Below are 25,070 nucleotides of genomic sequence, written 5' to 3'. Positions count from 1 at the left end.
CAGCAGCATCACATGAGTTAGAGCTAGCACATGTAAAAACCTGTTTGAACTATTGAGATATGCCAGTGATACGGGCTGTGCAAAACCAGACAGAAACAGTCATTCTCTTGGGTTCTGCAGAGGTGGTTGTGTAGAATTGCCTCAGATGTGAGCAATCAGTCTGGGAAGCATGCTGGATTGCTTTTGCATTGTGTGCTTCTCTGACATTGCCTAGAAAATGCATCAAAGAACATAATACTAAATCAGACTCTTTTTAAAAAATTTATTGGTAGCTGTTTTCGGTATCTGTTTTTGAACAATGTATTTGACACACTTCCAGAAGTTTGGTTTACTGAGTGTCTTTTTGTTAGAGAAGTAGGTATTCCAATATATCATAGCAAGTTATGAACAGTAATATAGGTTGATTTAACACTTGATTTTAACAGGAGAATGATTTTTCATTGGTAACGTCGTTTAACATATCTTTCATTATAAAAGTTAAAGTAGGCCATACTTCTGTAGAAGGATGAAGATGCTTAAGGAACTTGTGTGGAACATTTTCTAATCTGCAGTGATATTAACATATCAAGTTTCAACATGAATGTGTTGGGGAGCTTTTCAGCTGCACTCTTCTGGAAGGAGCTGTTGTCAGTTAGCAAGAACAACCCTGTGTGCAGGAGGGGTTTTGCATTCTGAGTACATGACTTGCAGCTTGATTAGTGTGATTATAAATTAACTTCAGTTGCAAACCTCTAGTTTATTATTTTTTTTTAAATCTAGTCCAGATCTAATGTTACTGCTTCTCAGCAGATGTGGCAGACAGCATTCAGCAAATGTGTTAAAAGTGCACTTTTAATCAATGTAAATTGGAAGCAGTTGCATTTTTTTATTATTGTGCATGAGGAGGAAATTCAGCAGAGTTGACAGTAAAGGGTGGTCATCTGTAGTATTTCCAGTGTAGTTATTTAGACTAATTAATTGTCAAGGCTCTTCAATGAAAGTAGATTAGGCCTTGAAACTAATATCTATCCAGGGAAAGTGATTGCATATGGCGAATACTTTATCATGGCTGTTGTAACTGTTGCCATCAGTATTTGCTAGCAGTTATACTAGAAACAAGAAAATGGTATTTATTTCAAAATGTGTAGGATTTTCAGGGTTAAAGCCACATTTTCTTTACTTGAGACCGGTGAAAGGTATGAAAAGTTTACTGTCTTAAAGCTGAAGTGCTGTTACGCAGCATAAATACTAAAGAAAATTTAAATCCCTAACATATATACCTTTTGTGTTGGATATATTTAGAAATTCTGTTTCTCTTAGTGCTACCACTATTTGTAGAAAATACCTGGTGTCGTGGTTTAGGTTGTGTTGGACACTAAATGAGTGAGAGATGCTCTGGTTAGGATTTTCTCAGTTTATGAGGCTTTACCCATGTAAATTCTAGCCAGAAAGATCCACTGGTGGCAATTCTTTACACCTAGTGTTTGTCCTCTATTTCTCCAGAATTTTGCCTGTTGTGACACTCAGTTGAATTTTATAACCATGATAAATGGTGACTAAAAATGTTTTATTAAAAAAAAAAAAAGAAGCTGCATTTATGTTCACTTGGAGCAACAAGTAAACTAAATATAAAGGCTTATGTGCAAGTTCACCTGTCCATAATACCTTAGCAGCTTTACTTTTTCTGTGTTCATCTCTAGGTAGGAGAAGCATACTGTCCTGTGTCCAGTATCATTTGTTTGCTGTATTCTCCTCATGCTTCTTCCCTCTGGGACCTAGATTTACTTTTTCTTTTCTGTGAAAATAGTCCTCATAGCTCAGGATCTGTCTTTGGTTCTAGGCTGTTTGTGTATTGTTTGCGTACAAGGAAACATCATCACCATGTTTCCTCAAGCTTTTTTATCCTAGTTGTTTATAGCTTTGTATTATTTTTTATGTTATTATTTCTTTAGCAAAGCATTTTAAAATAAGTTAAAAATTAACCTGTCAGCTGTACATACTGAGGGAACAGGTACTGCATTGAACACATGCTAATGTTTGGACCTCCATTGGGCCTGTACGTTCTCTAGGCATTGTCGGATTTTCATTGGGTTTTAGTTTTCTAAAGGACATTAGCTACTGGTTTCTGAACTAGATTTTTTAGTATGACATGTTATGGATGAGAACGTTAGAGGGCAATTTGAACAAAAAAGGAAAAATAAGAGAACAAATGTAGTCAGGCTCATGTGGGATGAGCCTGATTGCCCTTAAAAAGAAGCTGTGCGAATAAAATCTGTTTGTTGGAACAGATTTGGAAATTGGTTATACCTGTTGCAGGTGCTTCTGAAATTGATGCAAGAAATGGAAAGAATTACGTTGGTGAAGACACTAGTACAAGAATTGTGGATTAATTTTTCAGTTAATCAGAATTTTTATCTGTTATAACATGTAATATTTTTTAACCAAAAGCTACAAGATTTTAAAATAAATTTTAACGAGTTTTCTTTTTAACTGTTTAACTAACATATCCTTTGAGTTTAATAAATGATTCCAAAATGAACAATCGAATAGAAGGAAGTATATTTGGTAAGCGTGATTAAAATATTCCTTTGATAGTCAAGAAATGTGCGTATATACATGCAGAATGACAGAATTTAAGTCTGATTTTTGTATTTTTAAAAGAAGGGAAAATGGAAATGAAATCGTAATAATGCTGTCACTGATTTACACATACTTTCAGAGCAAGAGACAATTTGTTGTACTCTAGCTTTTATTTTGCATACGTCTTGGATTTGGCAGTTTACACATATTATAGCAAGGAAATGGTTTTCCAACTTTGTGTTTTACGGACAGTATCTTTTCTTCAGTGTTTGTGGTGTGATAATTTTGATGGTCTTGAAAACTCACTAGGGCTTGTGGAGTTTTTAGGTAATGAAATAGATGACTCACAGTGAATAGACCAAAACTGAATGCAAAAAACTATATCCATCGAATCTGCTTCAAAGTTTGTATTATTTTTGAGGAAAGAATGGTGTAAAGTCAATGCTGGAGTCGGTGTTTCAGATGGTACATTTGGATTTAAAAACAATTGTAGTCTTTGAAGTAAAAGGTATTATGCATTGACTGAGATTTAATGGTTTGCTGTAAATAGCTTCTGATATCTCTTAAAATCCTTTGAGGTTACTTAATTAATGAGGCTACAACAGAATCATTTTAACAGCCTTTATACTCTTTCTGCTGTTATGCAGTGTATGGATTTGAATCATTAGCACACTTTATTCATGTCCTTACTGTTGATGTTGGCCTTGATCCATCCTTTGCTATCTTAAAGGTTTTTCTGGTAATGGCAAAACCAAAACACACCCCTCAACCCCCTTCCAACAACTTCCTTTTGATGCTGTAACTTCTATCTTAAAAGACCCTAGAATTGGCTTTTAGGGTACTTTCAGGGAAGGAAGAGTGGAATTTGGTGCTTTTATTTAGCTTTCTGGATTTAATGGAATTCAGTAGTTGCCTATGAATACAGAAATATGGCTTTGTATCTTTTAGTCTTGTGTACTTTCTCTTTGTGTCATTTCCATTCAGTCCAATATTTTAGATCAAATATTTATTTTGTTTTACCTAATGCAGACATGCACCTTACCCCTGTGACCTTTATGGTCTAGCTATAAAAAAATTGCCAGAATTTCAAACAACCTTTTTTCTCTCACTGTGAATGTGTCTTTTTGTACCAAAAAATATTATCCATTTGTGAAAGAAAATAAGCAGTATGCAAAAGTATTTAGTAGAGAAATTCACAGAAAACTCCAAGTCCTAAGCAACTTATCTTCTTGGACAAAGTTTTTTATTTAGATCGGTTGTTAGTGTTTACTTTAAGCTGGGGTTGTGTTCAGCTCTTGAATTTTAGCAGGGAATTTGAAACTGCTTTAGTTCACAAGAAGGTCTTTGAACTCTTCAGAGACAAAACAGAATGGGAGTTTTGGTCCATCTTCTAACAACTTTGCAGCTGTTAATCTTCAAGAAAAAGAATACTTTGGCAAATTTATCTACATTTTGTCACTCTTTTCTGTTTTACACAATTTTCATGGGAGTACTTAAGGGTGAGTTAAGACTTATGTATTTAAAAATTATGTACAGGAGAAATTTGCAAGGGAAGGCAGGAAAGGGTGTGTGTATATTAGTGTGTATGGGTTAGATGTATTTTCTTTCTGTTCCCATTGTCAGCATTTTATTCCACAACTATCTTTCTCTTAATGCTCTAAATATAACTTTATTTTTCCCAATCCCTACTTCCGGTTTCGAAGCACTTTCAAAGAAGATTCAGTCATACTGCTTGTTTTCTATACATGTGCTTTGAGTTTCTTTTATTCTCATGTTCTTCCAAACATTCTACTGAAAATACTCTAAAGATGCTTCTTTTCCTTTGCATTCTCTTATTTGTTTCTTTTTTTTTTCATGGTCTATGTTCTCCGTCCTTGTGCCTTAATCCCACCATATTGTTTTTTTTCTTTCTTTCTTTCTTTGTCCTCTTACCATCTAAAATCTGTGAGAGGAAGATAATTCTGTGGGCCTTTTTGTGCCTCTTTCCTTCGTAAATGTCACTGTCGTCTTCTCTCACTTTCTGTCTTGCAGTTTCTTTAAAGGTTGGGAGAATGCTCTACAAGTTCCATAGCTTTTTGTGAGACAACAAAGTTTATGGATCTGTCTTTGTGCCTGTTCCTGCTTGAAGCAGTTCCTCTTCCTTGCTCCCCAGACCAGAGGAACCATCTTCTGTCTCAAACTCTCACAAGCCGCTGTTTCTAGCTTGCAAAACTTGCTAATATCCTTACTTCAGGAGATGTCTTCAGATGAGAAGAAAACAAAACCTCTGTTCACCATATCTGCATTCTTGAGAGTTCTTCTCATCTGTGTTGTTTGGAGAAGGGTCATACTTCTGGGATAGCAACTTTTTCTCTGCATAAAATACAGCTTTACTCTCAAGTTTTTGAGAGTCATAAGGTCATGTCTGGTCAGCTGTGCTAGATCTGGCAAGTGCAAAGGTCGTCACCATAGATGGGGCCCGTGAGCTGGGCTGTTTTCTTGTAAATAATGTATATGTAATTTTTGAGTATGTTTGATAACTTCCGAAATGGTGTAAGAAATAGCAAAGAGGAAAGTCACAGTGCAAATTTGGTGTAGGAAAAGAGTTTGAAATTTGAAATCATTAATAGAATGGAACAGACTAAGAACTGAAATATCTGCATGTTTTTAAATAATTTTATTAGGAGATAACTAATTTGTATTTAAGATGCCAAATTTTGCTGCTCTGCTGGGAATAAAAGTAATCTGAAAGTGAATTAAAAACAAAATAGTGAGTGCAATTGAAAAAGATCACATTTGATAGATATCTACATGAAAAAAAATCCTTATTTGTGCTTCTAGTAATTAAAAAAAAATTCTATCCTACAAAATCGTATCTCCTATCCTACAAAAATACTTGTAAATGACTGTATTACTAGCTGCTGAATTGACTGTGTGAATTTCCCTCAGATTGAAGGGATGGTTTCTGGGAGCTGCTGCTCTTACTTCTGACAGCATGAAAGGGTTGCTGTTCTCAGGTGTGACTCTTGCTCCCCTGATAACACCAGGTTAAGCACAGATCTCCTTGCCAAATGGCAGCAGCCTTTGTGTCCTGCTCCTGTTTTGTGGCATCGTGTTCAGCAGATGACTGTTTGTCTGTGCAGTTTTCTTCACTGAGCACCAGCATGTTCCTGAGCCCTCCTGGCTCCCTGTTTTACCTGCTAATGGCAACCAAATGGCTCTGTGTGGCAGATTTAGAGGACTGATTTACTGGCTGTTGCTGCTGCTTCTGGGAGTGTGTGAGGGGGGAAGGAGGAGAGGAAAAAGGAGAGGGAGGGGGAGAGGTTGCTTCTCTGGACAGTAAAGCAGGCTCCTCCGTGGAAAGGCAGTTCCCCAAGCCCTGTTCCACCCCTGTTGCTACTGAGATTGGATTTACAAAAGCTACCAAAAAATGTAGCGCATGGTTTGTTTTAATAAACTGTCTGGAGGCTTAAGGACACTAGCAACTCTTACCTGGTTACCTTACCTCTGGTGGTTTAGGTGCTCTTGGTTATCTGCAGTTGTTTATTACAATGACTGCAAGTTCCAGCTGATTTCCACCCCTGTCAGGGAAACTGTCATTTACCAGTATGTAAATGACAATTACTGCATTTATTTTAGCATTGCTGCTTTTCTGAGTAGGAACTAGTTCTCCTGAAAAGATATGAGGCACAAATCAAATAGCAGATGTAAAAGTGCTTTGCTTCTGGTCTGATTCCCTCTGTACTACCCTCATCGAGCCAGTGGTTCCCTATAGAAAGTCCTTGCTTCTTTCTGGACTTCTTTCTTTGTTTCTTTTTTTAAAAAATATGTTTTGAGCTTTGGTCACTGTAATGAGTACTGATTTTTTTTTTTTTTTTCCCCCTCATGGTCCTTATATTTGAATCTTGGTGGATATAATGCAGCTAAATGTCATATCCCTTCCCTTGTCCCAAACAATAGCCACAGTCAATGACAATAACATTCCTAAATTCACGTAAAAAAGTTACAGACCTTCTCACAGAAGTAAAGAAAGAATAGATGTTTAAAGTGTTAGTAAGAAAAAATGTCCTAAATTGGCATTAATTGCATTCCATGAGGAGAGTTTCTTATCCCTTTTCTGATTTCCCATACACACCTTGTGGAGTTCTGAAGGTGCAGTTTTTCAAAGATACAACTTTATGCACAAAATTCAGTTGGCTGATGTGTGTAAAGCTAACCATATAAAGGACATGAAGAAGACAGTAGGCTCATACTGTAATCACAGAGCAGAGAACTTTTTCTTTTCTAGATTGCTCATGTCACTTTAATGATTCTTTCTGGAGACAAGTATTAGCTAGTGATTAGAAAAGGAGGTGGGTTGTTTTTTTTCCAAAGGAAGAAATAGCAATTAGTGACTGACCTCCACTTGCATTTTGGTGAGAGTTCAAATCCCTAGCATCTGTCCTGTTGATGGGTTTTCCCAAAGCCAGTAAGATGAGTCTGATCTAAACTTCCTAAATACATTTCTGTAATGCAGCTGTGGGTTTAATGTGTTCCTGCATTAGTTTCAGCAGCCTCCTTAGTTTATCATGTGTCCAAAATAAGACTGAAAACCCAACCACTTGTTGGGTTATCTCTTATTGATATCAGCAAATTTTTAGTTCAAATCTGTTGCATTTTGAGGCACGTAGGTAATAACTTAACTGGAAGTGGAGATAGATTGCTTTCTTCCTTGCTTTCTTAAACTTTTAATCCAGTGAGTGGAAAGACTCATCTGATGCTTAGTGTGGCTGGATTCAAGGTGAGGGAAATTAAGACTTTTCTACCCTCACATTCTAGGTCTTCGATTTTTTTTTTTGCAGCCTTTGACATTTTCTCTTGGTGTCTCACAGCAGATAAAGTTATGAAATCCATCCTACTGAGGTCACTGCTTCTCCCTTCCTTGTTGCTTCAAAAAACAGTACTGTTGTTTGCATGTAATGATCATCACTTTTAATAATTACGATTTTTAATGTCCAGATGTAACAAAAGAAACTAAACTACTTTAAAAACAATACAAATCTAGAGCTTCTAACATGTGTGTCCGGAGTCTTGCTTTCTTTGCTTCAAAGGGGTTTTTTTTTTTTGGTAAGGTTTCTTCCTTTTAGACATTTGTTTGACTTCAGTAATTATTTTTATTCTTGTAATAATGCATTTATGTTTTCTTTGCTGTATAAAGCTAAATTTTATTGTTCCATTAAAACAGACACTGTACTAAGAAAGGATATTTTCTGTTCATTTTCTAAGGTGTAATGAGCTTGTACTTAGCCTTCATTGTTTTGGTTTCACAATAGTTTAAAGGAAATATGTCAATTTTTTTCTGAAGTTTGCATATGAATTAACACTTCGCAAACATTTTTCATCACTAACAATTTTAGTTCCGTAACTGATGTTAAAAAAACTACTACACAGAAGTCAGTTTTGAAATAATTGTGTTGTTCCCTCCTAATTCCATATCTAAAATTTTCAGGAAGAGAAAGTTAATTTATAAATTCTGAAAAAGAAAAAAAAAATAGGTGAGTCGTGAAGTTCACTGCTTTCTCCCTTGTAATAAATTGAATGATTAGCCATGTTTCCTGCAAATAACAGGCAAAAGCAGCTGCAGCTGCTGAAAATTCACCTGTGTAAGAGATGATATAAGATGTCAGGTAGCCGTTAGTGAAGACTACAGAAGAGCATTCATTTATGGAATGAAGTGTTCCAAAGTAGGCTTAATTTTTTTTTTTTTGATAATTAACTTGGTCCTCTAGCACAAATAACTGTATGTTGCTGTCTGAAAAACTGTGCTACTGTATGCAGACGTGTGATATGACTGGTTTTTTTTATAGTGAGTAGTAGTGACTTCAGCCTTCATTTAAAAAAATTATAATTCCAAGACTGTAGTGTTTAACTTCCTTTCGCTTTTTTCTTCTCCCTGCATGCTCCCTTCGGAGTTTTGATATTTGTCATTAATTAGCTAGACATTGTTTCTCTTACCCAATGATAGTAGCTTAAATGTTGAGAAAGGATCAAAATTGTCATTTTCTTAAAGTTGATATGAAAGATCGGATTAAGTAGGTATGTAGATGAAGCCTTTGTTCATGTCAAATACAAAACCAGCATACATTTTCTGTTTGCCTAAGAGGAAGGGTGTGCAAATGCTGACTGAAATTATTTAGGCATTTAAATTACATTCAGGTTATTCTAAGGCACAGTTGCTGGGTTCTAGTAGCAGGTTACTGGTTTTGTTATTTTGGAAAAAATGAACTAACCGTATTTTACTGTACAGGATATGAGTAATAACAAAAATTAAATTTTTGGAAACATTTTGCGGGTTCCAGGTTTGCAGTTGGGGACTCTATATAAACCTCTGGAGCCAGCTGTTCACCACTATATTCTTTCAATCACTCTGAGGTGTTGATTTTAAAAGAATGAGTTGCTGTTCCTGAAGTCTACAGACTGAAAATATTTCATAGCAGGCCTGTGAACTTACATGGATTGCTTATATCGGTGCCGATGCATGGTGTATAATAAGGACCAATTCATGTTTTCATTCAAAAACAGCGAAGAAAACTATTTTCTTTAATGGTATGCCAGATCTATCCAAATATTTCAGCAAGTCTGTATTACAGTTTGTCAGCAAACTGGGTACAACCAAAGTGTATTTAAAAATCGTTTAATTAGGACAGATTCATTTTCACTCCATGCCACTACACAGCAAGACTTGCTTGTTCATATTTCCTTAAATTTATTCTGGAACTTGTCCAAGTTCAGCTTTAATGAGTAGCCTATCCTGCTAGTTACATTAGGATTTATTTTCCCCTAGAGTAGAGTGTTTGAATTGGTAGGTTTTTAACCTGTTCAGTTAAATGAACACATGTTCAGAACTGCATCTTAACTCTTGAGTGTAAAGATTTGAGAAATAATTATTTCTATTGTTGTTACAGTTTTAAAGTACAGCTTAAATAATGGTTTTAGACTCCAACTATGTGCCATAACCATTTTAATACGGTGATGAGTTTTGATATGAAGTCACGTTCAGTTGCTTAATACAAATTTAATGGTACAATATAGAAACACAGGTCTGACTTGGTTTACTGAAAAACGTATTTGTACTTGTATTTTCACTTATTGCTTGAATATATCTCTTGGGTCATAAAACTTGGTACCTTATTAATGATGGATTTTCTGTATTAACAGGTGCATTTTGGTAGCAAACTTGTATTTTAAGTTCTTTTAAATGCATTATTTGTGTTTCAAAACTATTATAATAAATCCTGAATTATAAATATACTTTCATCACTAGCCAGGTCTAGTTAAAATTTCCTTTAAGCAACATTTGCTGCACACATGGTACAATGCTTTCCCCACCCGCCTTGATTTTTTTTTTCTATAAAAAAAGGATTTATTTTCCTCAACTTCCCATTCCTCCAAAGTTATCTGAAAAGGACCAGTAGACTTTATTCCTATGGGATTGCTAAAGTACAATAAGTGTAGAATTTGCATATTGTTAAAAAAATTTCATATACTGCTATTACCCATAAGGGACTACTTTATGTGAAAATTAAGTTTTATATTTAGAACAGTTCAGTACAGTAGCTGTAATGTGTATTAAATGAATAGGCAAACTTTTTAAAGCAAAATCTTTTCCACTGTCATAATGTATGCTGTGATTGTCACAGCTCTTCACAGACCTCCCTCTAAAATACGTGAATTTAATACAAATGTGTTCTTTCAGATGAAATTATTGCGGAGTCATGTTTGCCCTGAATTTTTCTGAAAAAGGTTTGCTACCTTCTTTCTTCCTTCCTTCCCAATTTTACATTAGGGAACCCATCTTTTGAAATATTCAGGTACTTCTTTCTGAAATATCTGGTTTTGATCCTGCAAAATAGTATTCAGATATAAGACGGAAAAGTCGAAAATATGAGTTATCTGAAAGGATAACAAAAGGAAAAAGAATAGAAATGAAGAGGACAGAAAGGAAAAATGTTGCAGTGCACTTCTGCAACGAGGTAAATAATAAAAGATCACAATACATGGCTTGAAAAAAAAAAAAGGAATACTAGGAAACATTCTGATTGATATCACCATGCATTATGCTTCTTTCCATGTAATACCCGCAAAAGTTTTGGTCATGTCCATATCTAGTTTTCCAACTTTGTTTCTACATAAAAGTAAATGGTTTGCGCTGTCTGTTTAATCTTGAGTTTTAAAATAAATTTTTTATTTATTGCATATATATAGCATTTTGTTTTACAGGGATGGATTTTTTGAAGTACAGAATGATCTTATATAGTCTTTTACTTATGTACACCTTTTCTGCTCAAATTGATAAATTACAGAACTTGGACTTACGCTCTAGGAAAGCAAGTTCAAATTCTAACTTGGGAACAGCATTAGAAAAGGCCGCAGTGTTGCAGTCTCCACCTGCGCTTTTCATGGAATCTGGAGCTTTTCTTCTAGTGACTGTATGGCTATATGTACATTTACACAGTGGAATGTATATCTACTTGAGGAGCTGAAATAGGAGATATTTTTTTTTATCTAATAGTGTCCACACAAGAGTGATTTTCATGTGTGTTGTGTGGTAGAAATTGTCAAGAGTATGTTCCAGGCTGTTAGTTCCTTTTGGTGCTCAGTCTGAGTCAGTGTTGTGTGTTTTGGTTTTTGCTTTTTTTTTAAACCAGGCAGCATCTTTCTTGATTTGCCTGACTTAATACTAATGGTATTTTCAGCTTTTGTTTTGTCTTTCCTTAAAGTAGTTCTCATTTGTTAACTAGCTTATTTTTTGAAGTTTAGACAAAAACGGTTTCTTTTAACAGGTTTGTTGCACCAACAGATTTCAGATGTATTTGGATGCATTCTTTTCTCAGATGGCCACATGGGGTGTTTGTACTTTTTGGGAGAAGAACATTTTCAGGAAAGGTGTGCGGTGTGTTTGAACTTCAAACTGAGAGACAGGAAGAGCTTCAGGAGTTTCGTACAGCTATTTCTTACCCCTTTGGTGACCTCCTGTGCTGCACAGGTCTTGTGTTCAGAACGCGTGTTTCCAAACCATGTTTCATATGTCACCCAGGCCTTATCTGCAGCTTATGGGCCAAAAGTGTTAGCAAATGTTTTGCTATTCTGCTTCCTCATCTAGATGATAATGATCAGGGGTCTGAGAAGTGATGATGTGCTGCTTTTTTCTTCAGTTTTCTTGGTAAAGGGCCACTTTCCAAATCGTGTGCAGAATGTGCCTAAGTCTACTTCTTATTGCCAGAATTCTGTGTCACTTCATGCTGTTACAGATTTTAGAGTCTGAGCATCAGGAATGGCCTGTTCCTGCATTCATGGAAGTCTTCTGCAGAGTCTCTACTGCTAGTGTGATCTCATGTATGTTAGGTCATACGGCTGCAAGCATTTTCTTGGGGAGATGCAGTGTATTGTGACTGCTTGTGACAGTTCCTTGGAAGGTTTTGATTTAGCTAATCTGAAGAGCCGTTCAGTGTCCGTGAGAGAATGTCTTTACATTTTCAGTCCCTTGAACGTTTTGGTAATGGATGCTTTTTTTCTGGGCTAAGGGATTGTGTGAGCAGCTTCAGCAGCTTTCCCTCAGTTGAGGTTCTAATTCCCACATTACTGTGGGAATTACCCCGCGTTTAGTGTGGTTTTAGGCTTGTCCCTAAAATCTTCTAATGGAGGAGATTCTCCAGAACGAGCTAATCTGTGCATCAGTGGTTATATTCTGGGGACATGAGAGAAAATAATGCTAAATAGTGCAAAAAGTACATTTCAGTCATGTAGCAAGAGGTGATTAGGGCAAGAATAATAATGTGGTAATTATGCTGCAGGAAAAGGCTCCAAAAAGAGAATATTAAAGAACCTTTGCAGTTTTTGTTGAATGTAGCAAATCAATCTGTTGCTTAATTTCGGGTAATAGTGTATATATTGGGAAGAAAAAATTACTTACTGACTTTGCTGTAGTGGTGGTAGAGCCTTCTTGTTGATAGTGGATTGTATTGACACAGAAGAAGTTATTTCCAAACAAAAAGTCCTTTACCTTGCACTACCCTCCTAATGCTTTTCCCTGTCTGTTCCTCTTCACCAATTATAAGATAAAAGGCATTGAAAAAATACTAGAATCACTTAATGAGCTCTATGTCAGCCGAATGTGAGGAGAAATATGGAATGTGGGGCTCTTTGTATTTTCTTGTATGTATATTGTCTGTGTGGGTTTTTTTGGATCACTGGACATATCTCATTTGGTGATACACTGTAAACTTTTAAATAAAAAATTTTCAGAAAATTCAATTTTTGAACAGATTTCTTCAGTGTTTTTAATAGCTGCACAATTTTATGAGTAGCTCCTATTTTGGAGGGAACACTTGGAATGGCTTTTATTAAATATTTAAACCAAGAGATAGATAAAAATATGATTTTTTTTTTTCTCTGATGTTTTGGAGGGAAATGTAGCTAAATCATGTAACGCAAGTCCTAGTTAGGGTGAAGTTCAGTATAAGTAGAATCAGCTCTTACAAGAAGAAATTTAACAGGCACACAGCTGCAGCCTTACAAACTAACAGCTTACAGTCTAGTATTCTGTGACTAAGGTTTTAAATTGTTATTTTTATGCACCAAAGTAATGATTTCCCTTTTTTTTTTTTTCTTTTCCCATCTATTTTAAACAGGACCAAGCGAGCTCATGTCCCACTAACAGAATGCATATTTGAGCTTCCTAATTTGACAGTTCAAGCAACTAGAGCTCAAACCCTTCTTCTTCAAACTATTTATCAGAGCTGGTGTCATCCTGCTGGAAATGTCAGTTCGGTGGTGGTAAATGAAGCTTTACTGAATGAGGTTTTCCAAACTTCAGGTAAATATGTGGTGCTTTTGGTTAAGTATTTATTATGGTACAGAGCACAGCTAGTGAATGTGCCTACAACGATATCCTTTAAATCCAGGTTTTTACTTATAGTAGTTAACAGACAGAATGTTATTTGTGTGTATATGGGTATTTATAGGTTATGCTTAAAATCCAGGATGTAAGCTAAGCCACCAAGCTTCACTCCTTGGCACCAATTTCTGGATGCATTTAATTTTCCTGTACAGGATAATTTTTCCATGCTTCCCTCATCTGAAACATCCACCCTTGCTTACCTTACATGGTGCAGTGTTGTAACTTAAGATCATTCAGAGGTGAAGCTGTTGGAGGAAATAAAAAATACTGGATTATTAAGGGCTTTATTCATCAATGGCATACATTGAATATTTTTAAAGGGCTGCAGGTGTTTCTCATCCAGTTTCATAAATAAATGTTACTTAACTGTTGTGAAACTGCTGCAGATATGCAAGTCTCAGTGATGATGATATAAACAATGCAGTTGATGACCTGTCATCCTTTTGCAAAACACCCATGGATTTTGGGAGTAAATTAAGAATTTTGACTAGCTTACAGAGGAGACCACAGTCTTCAAGTGCATAAAGGTCATTCAGAAGAAGAGAATATGTATTTTTTTTCTCCTTTATATTTCTGTGCAGGCTAGAATCATTTAGACCCAATATTGTTCATCTGTTGCAAATAAACACATAAGAATAATTGAGATATTTTGGAATTTCCATCATTATCAGTCTTGGAGAATGTGTTAGGAATGATTCAGATGTAGTAAGTCATGACTGGAAGCAGAAGGGTAAATTAGGCTAGAATGGAAGCCTTTATCAGTGCTATTTTTCTTACTCCTATTTTCCTTTTTCAGTCCTGTTGTTTTTTAAAGCTAAATCTGTGTTGATCAGGTGCAAAAGGACTGTTGTATTTTCAGGTGTGTAACCCTTGGAATAACTGTTTTAAGGGCTTAGTTTTTCCTTCTTTCCCAAAATTCCTTGATTCCTTGATTCTGTGTGGGTCACCTAAGGATGAGGTTCTGAGGTTTTATTTTCGCCTACTGGTACTTCTGAAGGCAGCACGTTTACAGTCCACACCTCAAAAATGTGAAAATACAGTCATTTGATGATTTTAGTTGGCCTTAGGGTTTGCACAGTTGCAAACTAACCTGATGCATCATTTAACATGTTTCAGTCCTTCAGTTCAATGAACTGTGATACAACCGTGCTAACAATGCAGAATACAAATTTGGGGCACACATTTTAAGTACTTACAATAAAGTAAATGAACAGTATAGTACACTTGTTTTGATCTTCTCTTGTTCATGGCTTATCGCTTGACCTGGTAAGTTTTATACTTCTGTAGTTGTACTTCGCGTTAACTAGATGAAGGCAGCTTTGAGTTCAAGGCTATGAAATGATTGCTGTCTACTCTTTTGCCTTAATTGCTGATATTTTTTTTTACTAAGATTCAGCTTAGTTTTTCCAACATAAAACAACAGCTGATGAATGTTCCTTGGGAGTCCTTGATTTGGGTTCCCACCTGCTTTGCATGTCCCCATGCTGCTCTGGGCTTGTGCAGATTGGCATTTATGGGCTGATGCCTCCTGTGGTGGGCCTGGGGGTAGCCTGGCAGGGTATTATTTGGGCTCCCCGTACTGCCATTGTATCTCTGAGCATCTTTGTGGGTGTACAGGTGAGCTTTTATGGTATAACCTAACATATCACAGAAATATCAGCCTTTTTGTCAATGGTATTGTGTTTTACATCTGGTCACAGCTCATTTTTAGCTATGCATAGGAGTGCTACACAAGTACTTGAAGAAAATAGATTTCCATCCTTCTGGTGTTGTGGATAAATGTTTCTTTGATCAATTTTGTGTGAATAATGCAAGTATAAACACACTTGCTGTATTTTCTTTCATAGCTCTTTCCCATTATTCCTTGGCTTTTTCTGATTTTGTTTCTATGAAATTGTAGTGTTCTTGCAGGAAAAATTAACAATACGATTAAAGATCTCCTTACCTTCACTTTATCCTATTTTCCAGCAGATCTCTTTCTTGAAATTCATTGCTTTCATTCTGCTGTTACAAGAATCATAAACTGAATTTCATGAGTACTGTTGCCCAAACTATCTTCACCTTTACATTTTCAAACTTTTAAAAGACATCTTTCTAAATAATTAGAAATATATCAGGACAAAAGCTATGTCTCTATCTAGATTCTTATCCCCCTGTTAAAAAGAAATAAAAAAGCCCTCCCAAGACATGACGTTATTCTCAAAAAAGAAGAAAGAGCTTATGTAGTTTGTCTTCCTATTTTTAATGGTCTGATGAGATTTCCAGCAAATCTGCCTGCTTGCGGTCTGGATCACAGGATTTTACATGTTCTTGATACAAAACCATACCTTTTTGTCCTTCGAAAAACTGTGCCCTCCTCTAGAAATTACTCGAGGAATTTTGAAAATATACTGAGACTTCAAATTTTTCTTCTATAGTTTACTACTTGCACATAGCTAGTCTCAGATATGTTTCCCACTTATTTATATAGCCTGCATCTTTCTCAACTGCCTATATCTGTATTGCCACTTTTTGTGTGGTATTGAAGAGAGGGCTATTGGGCTGAAACAGTTGTTGCTGAGCTCCTTATGTCTTTACTTCAGTATTACTTGAACTCAAAAGTGATACCACGAGCCGTTGGATCCTCATAGATCTTTTTTTAGCAGGAATTATGGTCCCTAGTTGTATTGGACGCTTTTCCCAACACAGCCATCTCCTCCAGTTTTAAAAGTGCATCACTGAAATTGTGCTTCTGTGTGCTTCTGCTCCAAAACTTCCTTAAAAACTAATTTAGGCTGAAGGTGATGTAAGGATTCAGAACAAACTCTCAGGCTCTTTCCTGTACAAATTCTTTTTCGGAAATAGATTCATGGAATTACCAGGGAGGGAAAATTCCTTGAAGATTAACACTCTTATGTCCCCCACCTACCTTTGTCCCCCTGCTCTCCAGAAACTTTTTCTACTAGGAGAAAAACAGTTTCCTCCAGTATTTGATAGTTTGTTGTGTATTAGACTTGCTGTCTTCATCAGATAGGTTGGGAGTTTCTCTTTTGATTAACTTGTCCAAAGGCAAGCCGTCTGGGGAAAAAAAAATTTTGAAGTCTTGAAAGCAAAGTTGTATGTGTTTGGTTTGTGACAGAATTTAAGAATGAGGTGCCTGTACTACTTAAAATTTGTGTTTTTCATACATATTATAAGGTCTGTTATCTTAAAACTACTGGTAAAAACCTGTGTACAGTACTGTGACTAGCTGATTGAGCTCAGAACTTGTGGAGGATGGGTAAAATGAGTATTTCAAGAAGGATATGTGGTTTTTACACTAGATATTTGTTGTAAATATGTTTAGATGATATGCCTTCCTTAGCTTGAGATTAATTCTGCCAAAAGCAGATTTTTAATTATAACCAATTTGGAATTTAAAGGTAGAGGAAATGGCTCAATGAGATTTTTGAAAGCGCCTAACTCCCTTCATTGCAGTGACACCTTAGCGCTTTCGTAATCCATAGTTTTAAATGCCTACTTGGCAAAGGTTCTTCTCAAATGTCAACTGGTATTTTTGGGGTTCAGAGAAGCCAAGACAATTAAAAAAATTGAGATAAAGACAATGAAACTTATTTCTTGAATGAATAAGCTTTACCATTAACAATTATAAAAAAGATTCATACTGCCTAATATAGGAGTTGTGCAAGAACAAAAAGAATAGGAAACTTAAAATAATAGATGGGAATACAAAGTGACAATGCAAAATAAGAAATAGGTAAATAAAACAGCTGCAAACAACTGTTTGCTCTATTTCATGGGTCAAGAAAAAGACATTATTAACTTTTTGATAATGTATTACATCTAAAATAGGCAAAAAAAGAATGAAAGCGATCTTCAACTCACACATAGCTCTTTGGAAATTTATGTTTGTGTTTTGGTTTTATTTTATAATCATTTTGGTATATAAGCACAATAGTATGTTTCATGTTAGTTAAATAATAAGTTGGTTCTTATGCTTGCACGTGCTTGTGTAACATCCCAATTTTGCATTTCATCCACTATAAATGTGGAAACAAACACGGATCTGAAATGCATCATGCTTTCTACATTTTTGCAAGTAGATGTATTGATGTTAATAAAATTCTTTTACAGTTACTGTTATACAATATTTTTTTTTACAAAAATAAGGGTACCAAATACCAAAATTTTAGGAAAATAACGGCAGTTAAGATCTCTCAAAGGTAGAGTGTAATTAATCCTGTGGAGTAATTTTACTGTGTATTTTTTCATTATTTGTAAGTAGGTACCTGAAGCACTCAGTTACTAACCATTTCAGCCTGCCAAGAAAACATACACAGTCACACATGGCTTTAGTTTACTCTGGAAAACTGGAACTTGCTACCACTTTTTCCTTGTCCTATTCAGGTAGTTCATTATTTTGTTGACAGTTCGGTTCCATTAATCTGGTATTTTTGGGAAAATTGCTTGCAGACCTTACGTTTCTCTGTTGAAGGTGATCAAATAGGCATTTGAATCCCTCATGTAAATGATGTTTTAAAGTTAAAATAAAATCTACTTTCCAGAAAGTAACTGTAAAACTATTTTATGCAAGATTTCATGTGGGATACCTTAATGGTTGAATAATAAATTTTACCTCATAAAAATGAAATTCAATAATACAGTAGCTTTCTCAGCGCGGTAGCATCTGGTTGAATCTCATGAGAGCCAATATTTTCCAACTCATTAGGATCATGTCGTTCTGTATGTCGTCAACATTGACTTAGCCAAGCTACCTTTACTTACATAACCGCCAAACTATTAAATAGGTCTCTTGTGGAGTGAAGTCAAATATTCCTCCTATTTTGCTTTTGCCTTGGAAGAAGAGAAGAAAATGTACATACTGTAACATTTAAACATCTGGTCTAAACCACATCAGGGTAACACTGAGGAAAGTAACAGGATTCAGTATTCTTCCCAGGTGTACGTATAAAAAAGGGTTGTGGAGCTGCTGCATAGTTCTTTTAACCACCTAGGAAAAAGACTGAAATGAGTGACTTGCCTTTCTAATACCTCTGCTTTTAAAACTACTTTTTTCCTCTTACCTGCTCCCCTGCCACCAAAACCCCAAATCACAAAACCCAGCGAAAGCCCAACATTTGGAAGTTTTGTGGTAATGCACATTGTTAAGCTCTAATCGCTTCCTTGCAGCATATTGGCATTTAATCTCGGTTCCACATAACATGGCCAGTTTTGGCGTACATTTTGAGGAGTATAACTTAAACTTTCTGTTTAAAATCGAAGTGTAAGAGTGTATTCTCTTAAGTAATTGCTTAGGAGTGGCAGGACACAGCTGTATGAAACTTGCACAGTATAAAACAGTTGCAGGGGTGATTGTACCCACTTGTGTCCTCATCCTTCATGTAGGCTTCTGAATGCAATGTGTAAATAGTATTATTTTTATACATTGTACATTTCTGTGAAAGTCTGGCAGATTATTGACTCTAATTTCAGATGGAAACGGAGTGTTGATAAGCAACCTGGGCGCAACTTGTTCTTTATCTTAATTATTTGAGCTTAACATAGTTGTGTATAATCTTTTATTTCCTCTTATTGTAGATATTTTCAGTGGTATTCTTAAATCATGAACTGACTTATATTGGACATGGGATAGGTGAGACATTTTATCACTGTAATATGTAATCGGTGGGGTTTAGCTTTTTGAATTTCTTCTTAATAAATACGCTGCCTGAAGAAATGATTCTGTAGTGCCCTGAAATGAGGAACTAATATATGATGTAAGCATGTAAACCAGTAATTATAATTGCCTTTTTATTTTTTCCAGTCTAATTAATATACACTAATAAGCTTTGCAATTGAAAAATACAGCATTCTGATGAAAGAATAGTGGTAGGCATACTTAAGGCATTCATACAAGCTTAACTCTGATTTATAACGTTGTGCTAAAGAATCTAACGTACTTAAAATCCACTTGAGACTTTTTAAACATCTGTTGTGGTGAAAGTAAATATATATATATAGTGTCAACAGCACAGTCAAGGAGGAAAAGAAAAGCTGAAAAAAATCAATTGTTTGTGAAATGAATTAAGTATAAACATGAAATCTATAGATACACTTAAATGTATATAAGCTGCTTCAGTTGAATTGTGTTTCAGAATTGCAGGAGAGCTCAGTTCAGCATGTATTTTGAAATTAACAGCGAACTCTCATTGAGTACGTTGGTGGGCTACCAAAAACAAGACACCTAAGCTTAGAGCTATAAATAGTGCCCTTCCTCCAGAGCCTGTAGTTTATTTGCACAAATAGCAATGGAAGCTGTGACTGAGAGCACCTGTTTTGTTTGTTCAGCTGTTAGCTTTATGTTATTTCTTGTTCTATTAAGAAAGGTGTGTTTGGACAGCAGGGAGGTAGGCTGCCTTTTTGCCTTGTTTTAGCCATCATGTTACTGCATCAGGTGAAAAACTCAACAGGGAGGCTGAGGTAGTAGCCTCTTTTCTAAGAGCAATAGAGCACGTTGAGACTAAGCTACTGGTGTTCAGCGTTATGACAAGATGACTGGGAAGAACATAAATTGTGAATTGGCTGCATAATAGGAACTGGAAAATTTATGAGAAGAGCTCAGAGCAGACACAATAAATCTCCAGAGATAAGAGAAGGAAAGATTTTTTTTTTTTTGGGGGGGGGGGGGGACGGGGGGAGACCTAGAGAAGTTGTTGTCAAATTTAGAGTGAATCAGGAAGCCATCAGTGGTTGCTGATACAAGAAAAAAGCATGAATGAGAAGGCCATGGTGGTCTTTTGGTGCTCGTGTTTCAAGAAGAAGGTGCAGGCGGAGGTCCTGCAACAGAAGTGCTACCATGCAACAGTCATGCTACCAGTTGCTGAACAGTGCTTTTCAGACGAGCAAAAGAAGACTATTTCTTTGCCCCTGGCAAAAAATAATAGGGTCATCAGAAAATTCAAGTTGGAAGGGACTGCAGGAAGTCTCTAGTCCAATCTTCTGCTATGGTTATGGTCGGTTATGGTCAGTTATGGGATTAGACCAAGTTCTCTTAGGGCTTTATCCAGTCAGGCCTTGGAAATATCCAAGGATAAGAACACTCTACCTCTCTATGCAACCTGTACCACTGCTTGATGGTTCTGATGGTGGGAGTTTTTCCTCCTATCGAAGCAGAATCTTTCTTGTTTCAATATATGACCATTGTCTTTCGTCCTCCTGCTGTGCACTGCTATGAAGGGATGCCATTCAGAAGGACCTGGACAAGCTCGAGAAGTGGGCCCATGTGAACCTCATAAGGTTCAACAAGTCCAAGTGCAAGATCCTGCATGTGGGTTGCGGCAATCCCAAGCACAAATACAGGTTGGGTGGAGAATAGATTGAGAGCAGCCTTGAGGAGAAGGACTAGGGGGTGTTGGCAAATGAGACGCTCAGCATGACCCAGAAATGTCTGCTTGCAGCCTAGAAAGCCTTGACCACATCAAAAGAAATGTGGCCAGCAGGTTGAGGGAGGTGATTCTGACCATCTGTTCCACTCTTGTGAGACCCCACTGGAGTACTACTACATCCTACTCTGGGGCCCCCAACATAGGAAGGACGCAGACCTGTTGGAGCAAGTCCGGAGGAGGGCCATGAAACAATCAGAGGGCTGGAGCACCTCTCCTGTGAGGACAGGCTGAGAGAGTTGGGGTTGTTCAGCCTGGAGAAGAGAAGGCTCCAGGGAGACTATATAGCACCCTTCCAGTACCTAAAGGGGGCCTACAGGAGAGATGGGGAGTGATAGGACAAAGGGTAATGGTTTTAGATTGAAAGAGGGGAGATTTAGATTAGATATTGGGAAGAAATTCCTTACTGTGAGGGTGGTGAGGCTCCGGAACAGGTTGCCCAGGGAGGCTGTGGATGCCGCATCCCTGGAAGTGTTCAAGGCCAGGCTGGATGGGGCTTTGAGCAGCCTGGTCTAGTGGGAGGTGTCCCTGCCCATGGTAGGGGGGGTGGAACTGCGTGATCTTTAAGGTTCCTTCCAACCCCAACCATTCTGTGATTCTGTGATATAGTGAGATATTCGGAGAAGGAAATGCAAATGCATACAGGTGATACAACACAAATGATCAATAATTTATGTCTACTAATTTTATAGTACTTTCTGTTTATGGTTTCGTGGGACATCCTTTTGTCTTAAAATGTAAACAGAGCTGTTGTGGGCTGCTGAAACTGCCTGTTATAGGGTTTTGTTCATAAGTTTAATTTTTCAGGGTTTAGTAGTTGCTATTTAAAAATCTTAAATGTGTGCTATCACATTCTGTAGTGCTGCTTCAAAATGTCACTGTTGGATTGAACATAAAACAAACAAATACCGCCCCCCCCGTAAACAAATAATAGCAGATCCTTAACTTAGACTGTATAGGTGAGGTATAATATTTTCATACACACAATCTTCCCCCTTCTCATGGTTCTGTACTGTTCAAGTGAATGCCTTGTATGTGCATTAAAATAATACATCAGCTATTAAATTCCAGCATCCAGTTCGGTTTGGTGTAAGAATCCCTTTCTATGCCATTCATGTCTCCATAATACATCCATGTCTTCCCCTTTTTTTTTTTTTCCTCCAGTTGATTAAATAAAAGTATTAAATTTCTGTATCAACATGGTTGAAAGATGTGTGGGGATCTTCCCCACTTTTTCAGGTGTAAGTGCCAAATATTGTAAGCATTAAAAAAGAGCACAAAGGTAGTGACTAAATTAGGTAATTAACCCTTCTCCAAACTTACTGTAGATCCAGAAGAAAATGTTCCAGGTAGGTTTTCCCACACAGATTGTCACTTACAGATGTTATACTCTTACTGAAGATCTTTTCCTGGAAAAACAAACCACAGTATCTTCAGGTTTATGCATATAAGAAGAAAAAGGTAATGAGAAAAGATTGTATTGTATCACTGTGTTGCACATTTCATTCAGTCTGAAGTAGTTGGTTCTGTTTGTAATGCTGTGTGGGAAAGTAGTTTTGTTTATAACAAATAACAATGTGGCAATATTTTTTTTTGCTATTGTAGTGTTAAAGTTAATAAAAATGCTTTCTGATCCTGAAACAACTTGGATCACTTTAAAAGAAATTGGAACATCTTACAGCATATCTTCCTCCTTGATATTCAGAATGAGAAAATTTGCAGTTTGGAAAGTAGCAGGCTAATTAGATGTTTTGGTCTTGATGAAGCAAGAAATATCAGCAAGGAAATTTCGAATGGAATAGATTATTAGGGATTGTGAATGAAATGAGTAAATAAGTACATAAAAAAATTTCCTTGGCGGAACTTCTTGTAGTAAAAATGTGCTTGCTGTGTAGTAGTGATCTTTACTTTAGGGAAAAAAAACACAAGGTATAATCAGAAGTAGATAGATTTAGGAATAAGCACCTTTATGAAATATTAAACGTGGTAGAAGGATTTTTTCTGTTTGCAAACATGTAATATTAAAGGTTGATCTTGAGCAGTGAGTTTACGTCATGTGTGTAGTCTTGATCAAATAAAAGTTGCACTAAATTGAAATCATGTGGCAGATCCTGAATATCGGACTGCTGCTAACAACTTATTATAACAGTGCCTACAATACTAATAGTTTACAAAGTACTATTACGCTCCAAAATTACTTTTATTTAATGAGCTCTAAGGAATGACATGGATAATTACTTTCCATTTGTGGGGGCATTTTAGTTCTTGCGACAAGGTAAGATGATAAAGACCAATGGTATTCTTGCCATAGAAAGATACCAGAATATTACGCACTGCAATAGCGATTGCTAGTCTGATGCCACACATGATTTATTATTATATTAAATCAGGCTTTTTAAAAAAGCTACTTATGTTGTGATTATTTTAGACCTAGAGATTATAGATCCAAATCCCAGTTTGTAATTGCATGGATATTCAAGAAAAAGATATTATTCTCTAGGATGATATTTTGTGGTAGAGTTGTTAAGCTGTTGAAATGCAGACTGTATGAGGAGTGATGGTTGTGACCCTTGGAAAAACATTCTTTACTGCTAGTCCACCTCATAGTCATAGAATGAAATTAATGCAAGATACATGTAACAAGGTAATGGTAAGGACAGGAAGTGTATTTTTACTGGAAATTACTAACCTACAATTAGAGCAGTGCTTTGACCATGAATTCTTTAGATTAGCATTATGCGTCTAATGGTGGGCAGTTCTTTTGGAGAAAAATTCTACCAATGGTAGTAATAGACAGTCACATAACAAGGTAGTGACAATAGGGCAGACAGAGTTAGTGAAACATTGGATTCTCAGGAAATTATAATCAAGAAAAATTTACATTAACATTTTGCAGTGTCCAGAACACTTTTCGAGGGGAATTACTAATGAATAAATGAATAAGGGGAGGTGTTCTGTTATAGTGTTATTTAATGGTATCTAGTGAATATCCCTTCTGTTTGTGTGAAGTGTAATAGGAGAACTAAATACGGCACAGCAGATGTAACTGCTTTGATCTTGCTTTGAAGTGTTGTACTATTGTAGGAAAGTATTCCTTACTTCGCAGTATTGTTGATGTACCTTTTTTTCCCATGAATAAAAGATTGAAGCTCTAAAGAGATGTCAGAGTTCTGTGTATTACTACAGCTTCTGAATTTTGGGAGCTCTGTTTTATACAAAATAAGAGCTCCTACATCTGCTTAACATCTTCCAAAACATACTTTGTAACTAATCAATTTGCTGCTGTCAATTCAGAGGAACTAATCAGACCTATTTCCAGAAACACCTTTGTTTTAGTTGGAGATCATATAAATAAGCATAGTGCCCAGTCTGAGATTAGCTTCTTTCTGTTATGATTACATCATAAGGCTGGTATGGATACAGATCAAACCAAATGTGTGTTTTGCTTTTTCATCTTTTTTTCTTTTTCACCCTCATTTTTTGGCTTTATTTTCTTTGTTTCAATGGCAACATGATGAATAAATCCAGATATAACACCTTCTCATGCTGATTTCTCCTGTATTACACCCTGACTTTGCTGCATCTCATTCATGATCTTTTCCTCCTTCTACTGTTTTTATGTTGGATCCCAGGATATTTGACCCTTTTCTTCTTTATTGGACAGCTTTGTTCTGATCTTTTTCCTTTCTCCTTTTGATTTGCCACTTTTTCAGCTTTTCTTTAGTGAACAGTTAGGTATGAAGGGATAAAACTGTCTCTTGCATGGTAACTTTAAATGTTTTTCTTGTTAAAGATGCTTTTTTCTGAACTGAGGATTCTTGTAACAATTTTTTGTCCCCCTCATTACGGGGCATGGAGAGTGACTAGGTAGAAAATACAGAAATTAAGAAATGCAGCTCTCGGGTAGTGTTATAGAAATGTTTTAAATCTAGACTGATGCAAAGGGTTTTTTTTGAAGTATTCAGTAATTTTTCAAAGTTTCCAGTTTAAGTTTTTTCTGTTGGAAGAAGAAAAGCTTCATTACTCCAAGGGGTCTGATCTTGTTAAGAAACTACATTTAGTTCCTTTTCATATGAATTGTCACCTTAGCAGGAGTATGTTGTAGTCTGTCTCTGCTTTCTGAGAGAAGTGAGTACTAGATGATTCAGAGGAAGATGGAAGAATCCCAAGGC

General features: G+C 36.2%; 1 protein-coding gene across 12 annotated transcripts in view; it reads left to right on the top strand.

Moving 5' to 3' along the window:
• VPS13B (vacuolar protein sorting 13 homolog B) overlaps window positions 1-25,070 on the top strand; it is a 480,344-nt gene that overhangs the window by 94,505 nt on the left and 360,769 nt on the right. For all 12 annotated transcript variants that reach the window (XR_008464637.1, XM_054189533.1, XM_054189532.1 and 9 more), the window contains exon 17: window positions 13,209-13,393. Coding sequence is in view for 11 of the 12 variants with exons in the window: in XM_054189533.1 (XP_054045508.1) it covers window positions 13,209-13,393 (185 nt within the window). In the remaining variant the exon portion in view is untranslated. The remainder of the gene's footprint in view (window positions 1-13,208; window positions 13,394-25,070) is intronic.

The sequence above is a fragment of the Rissa tridactyla genome, chromosome 2, assembly GCF_028500815.1.
Source record: "Rissa tridactyla isolate bRisTri1 chromosome 2, bRisTri1.patW.cur.20221130, whole genome shotgun sequence".
In the NCBI taxonomy this organism is placed as follows: domain Eukaryota; kingdom Metazoa; phylum Chordata; class Aves; order Charadriiformes; family Laridae; genus Rissa; species Rissa tridactyla.
This window is presented reverse-complemented; position numbering and strand designations above follow the sequence as displayed.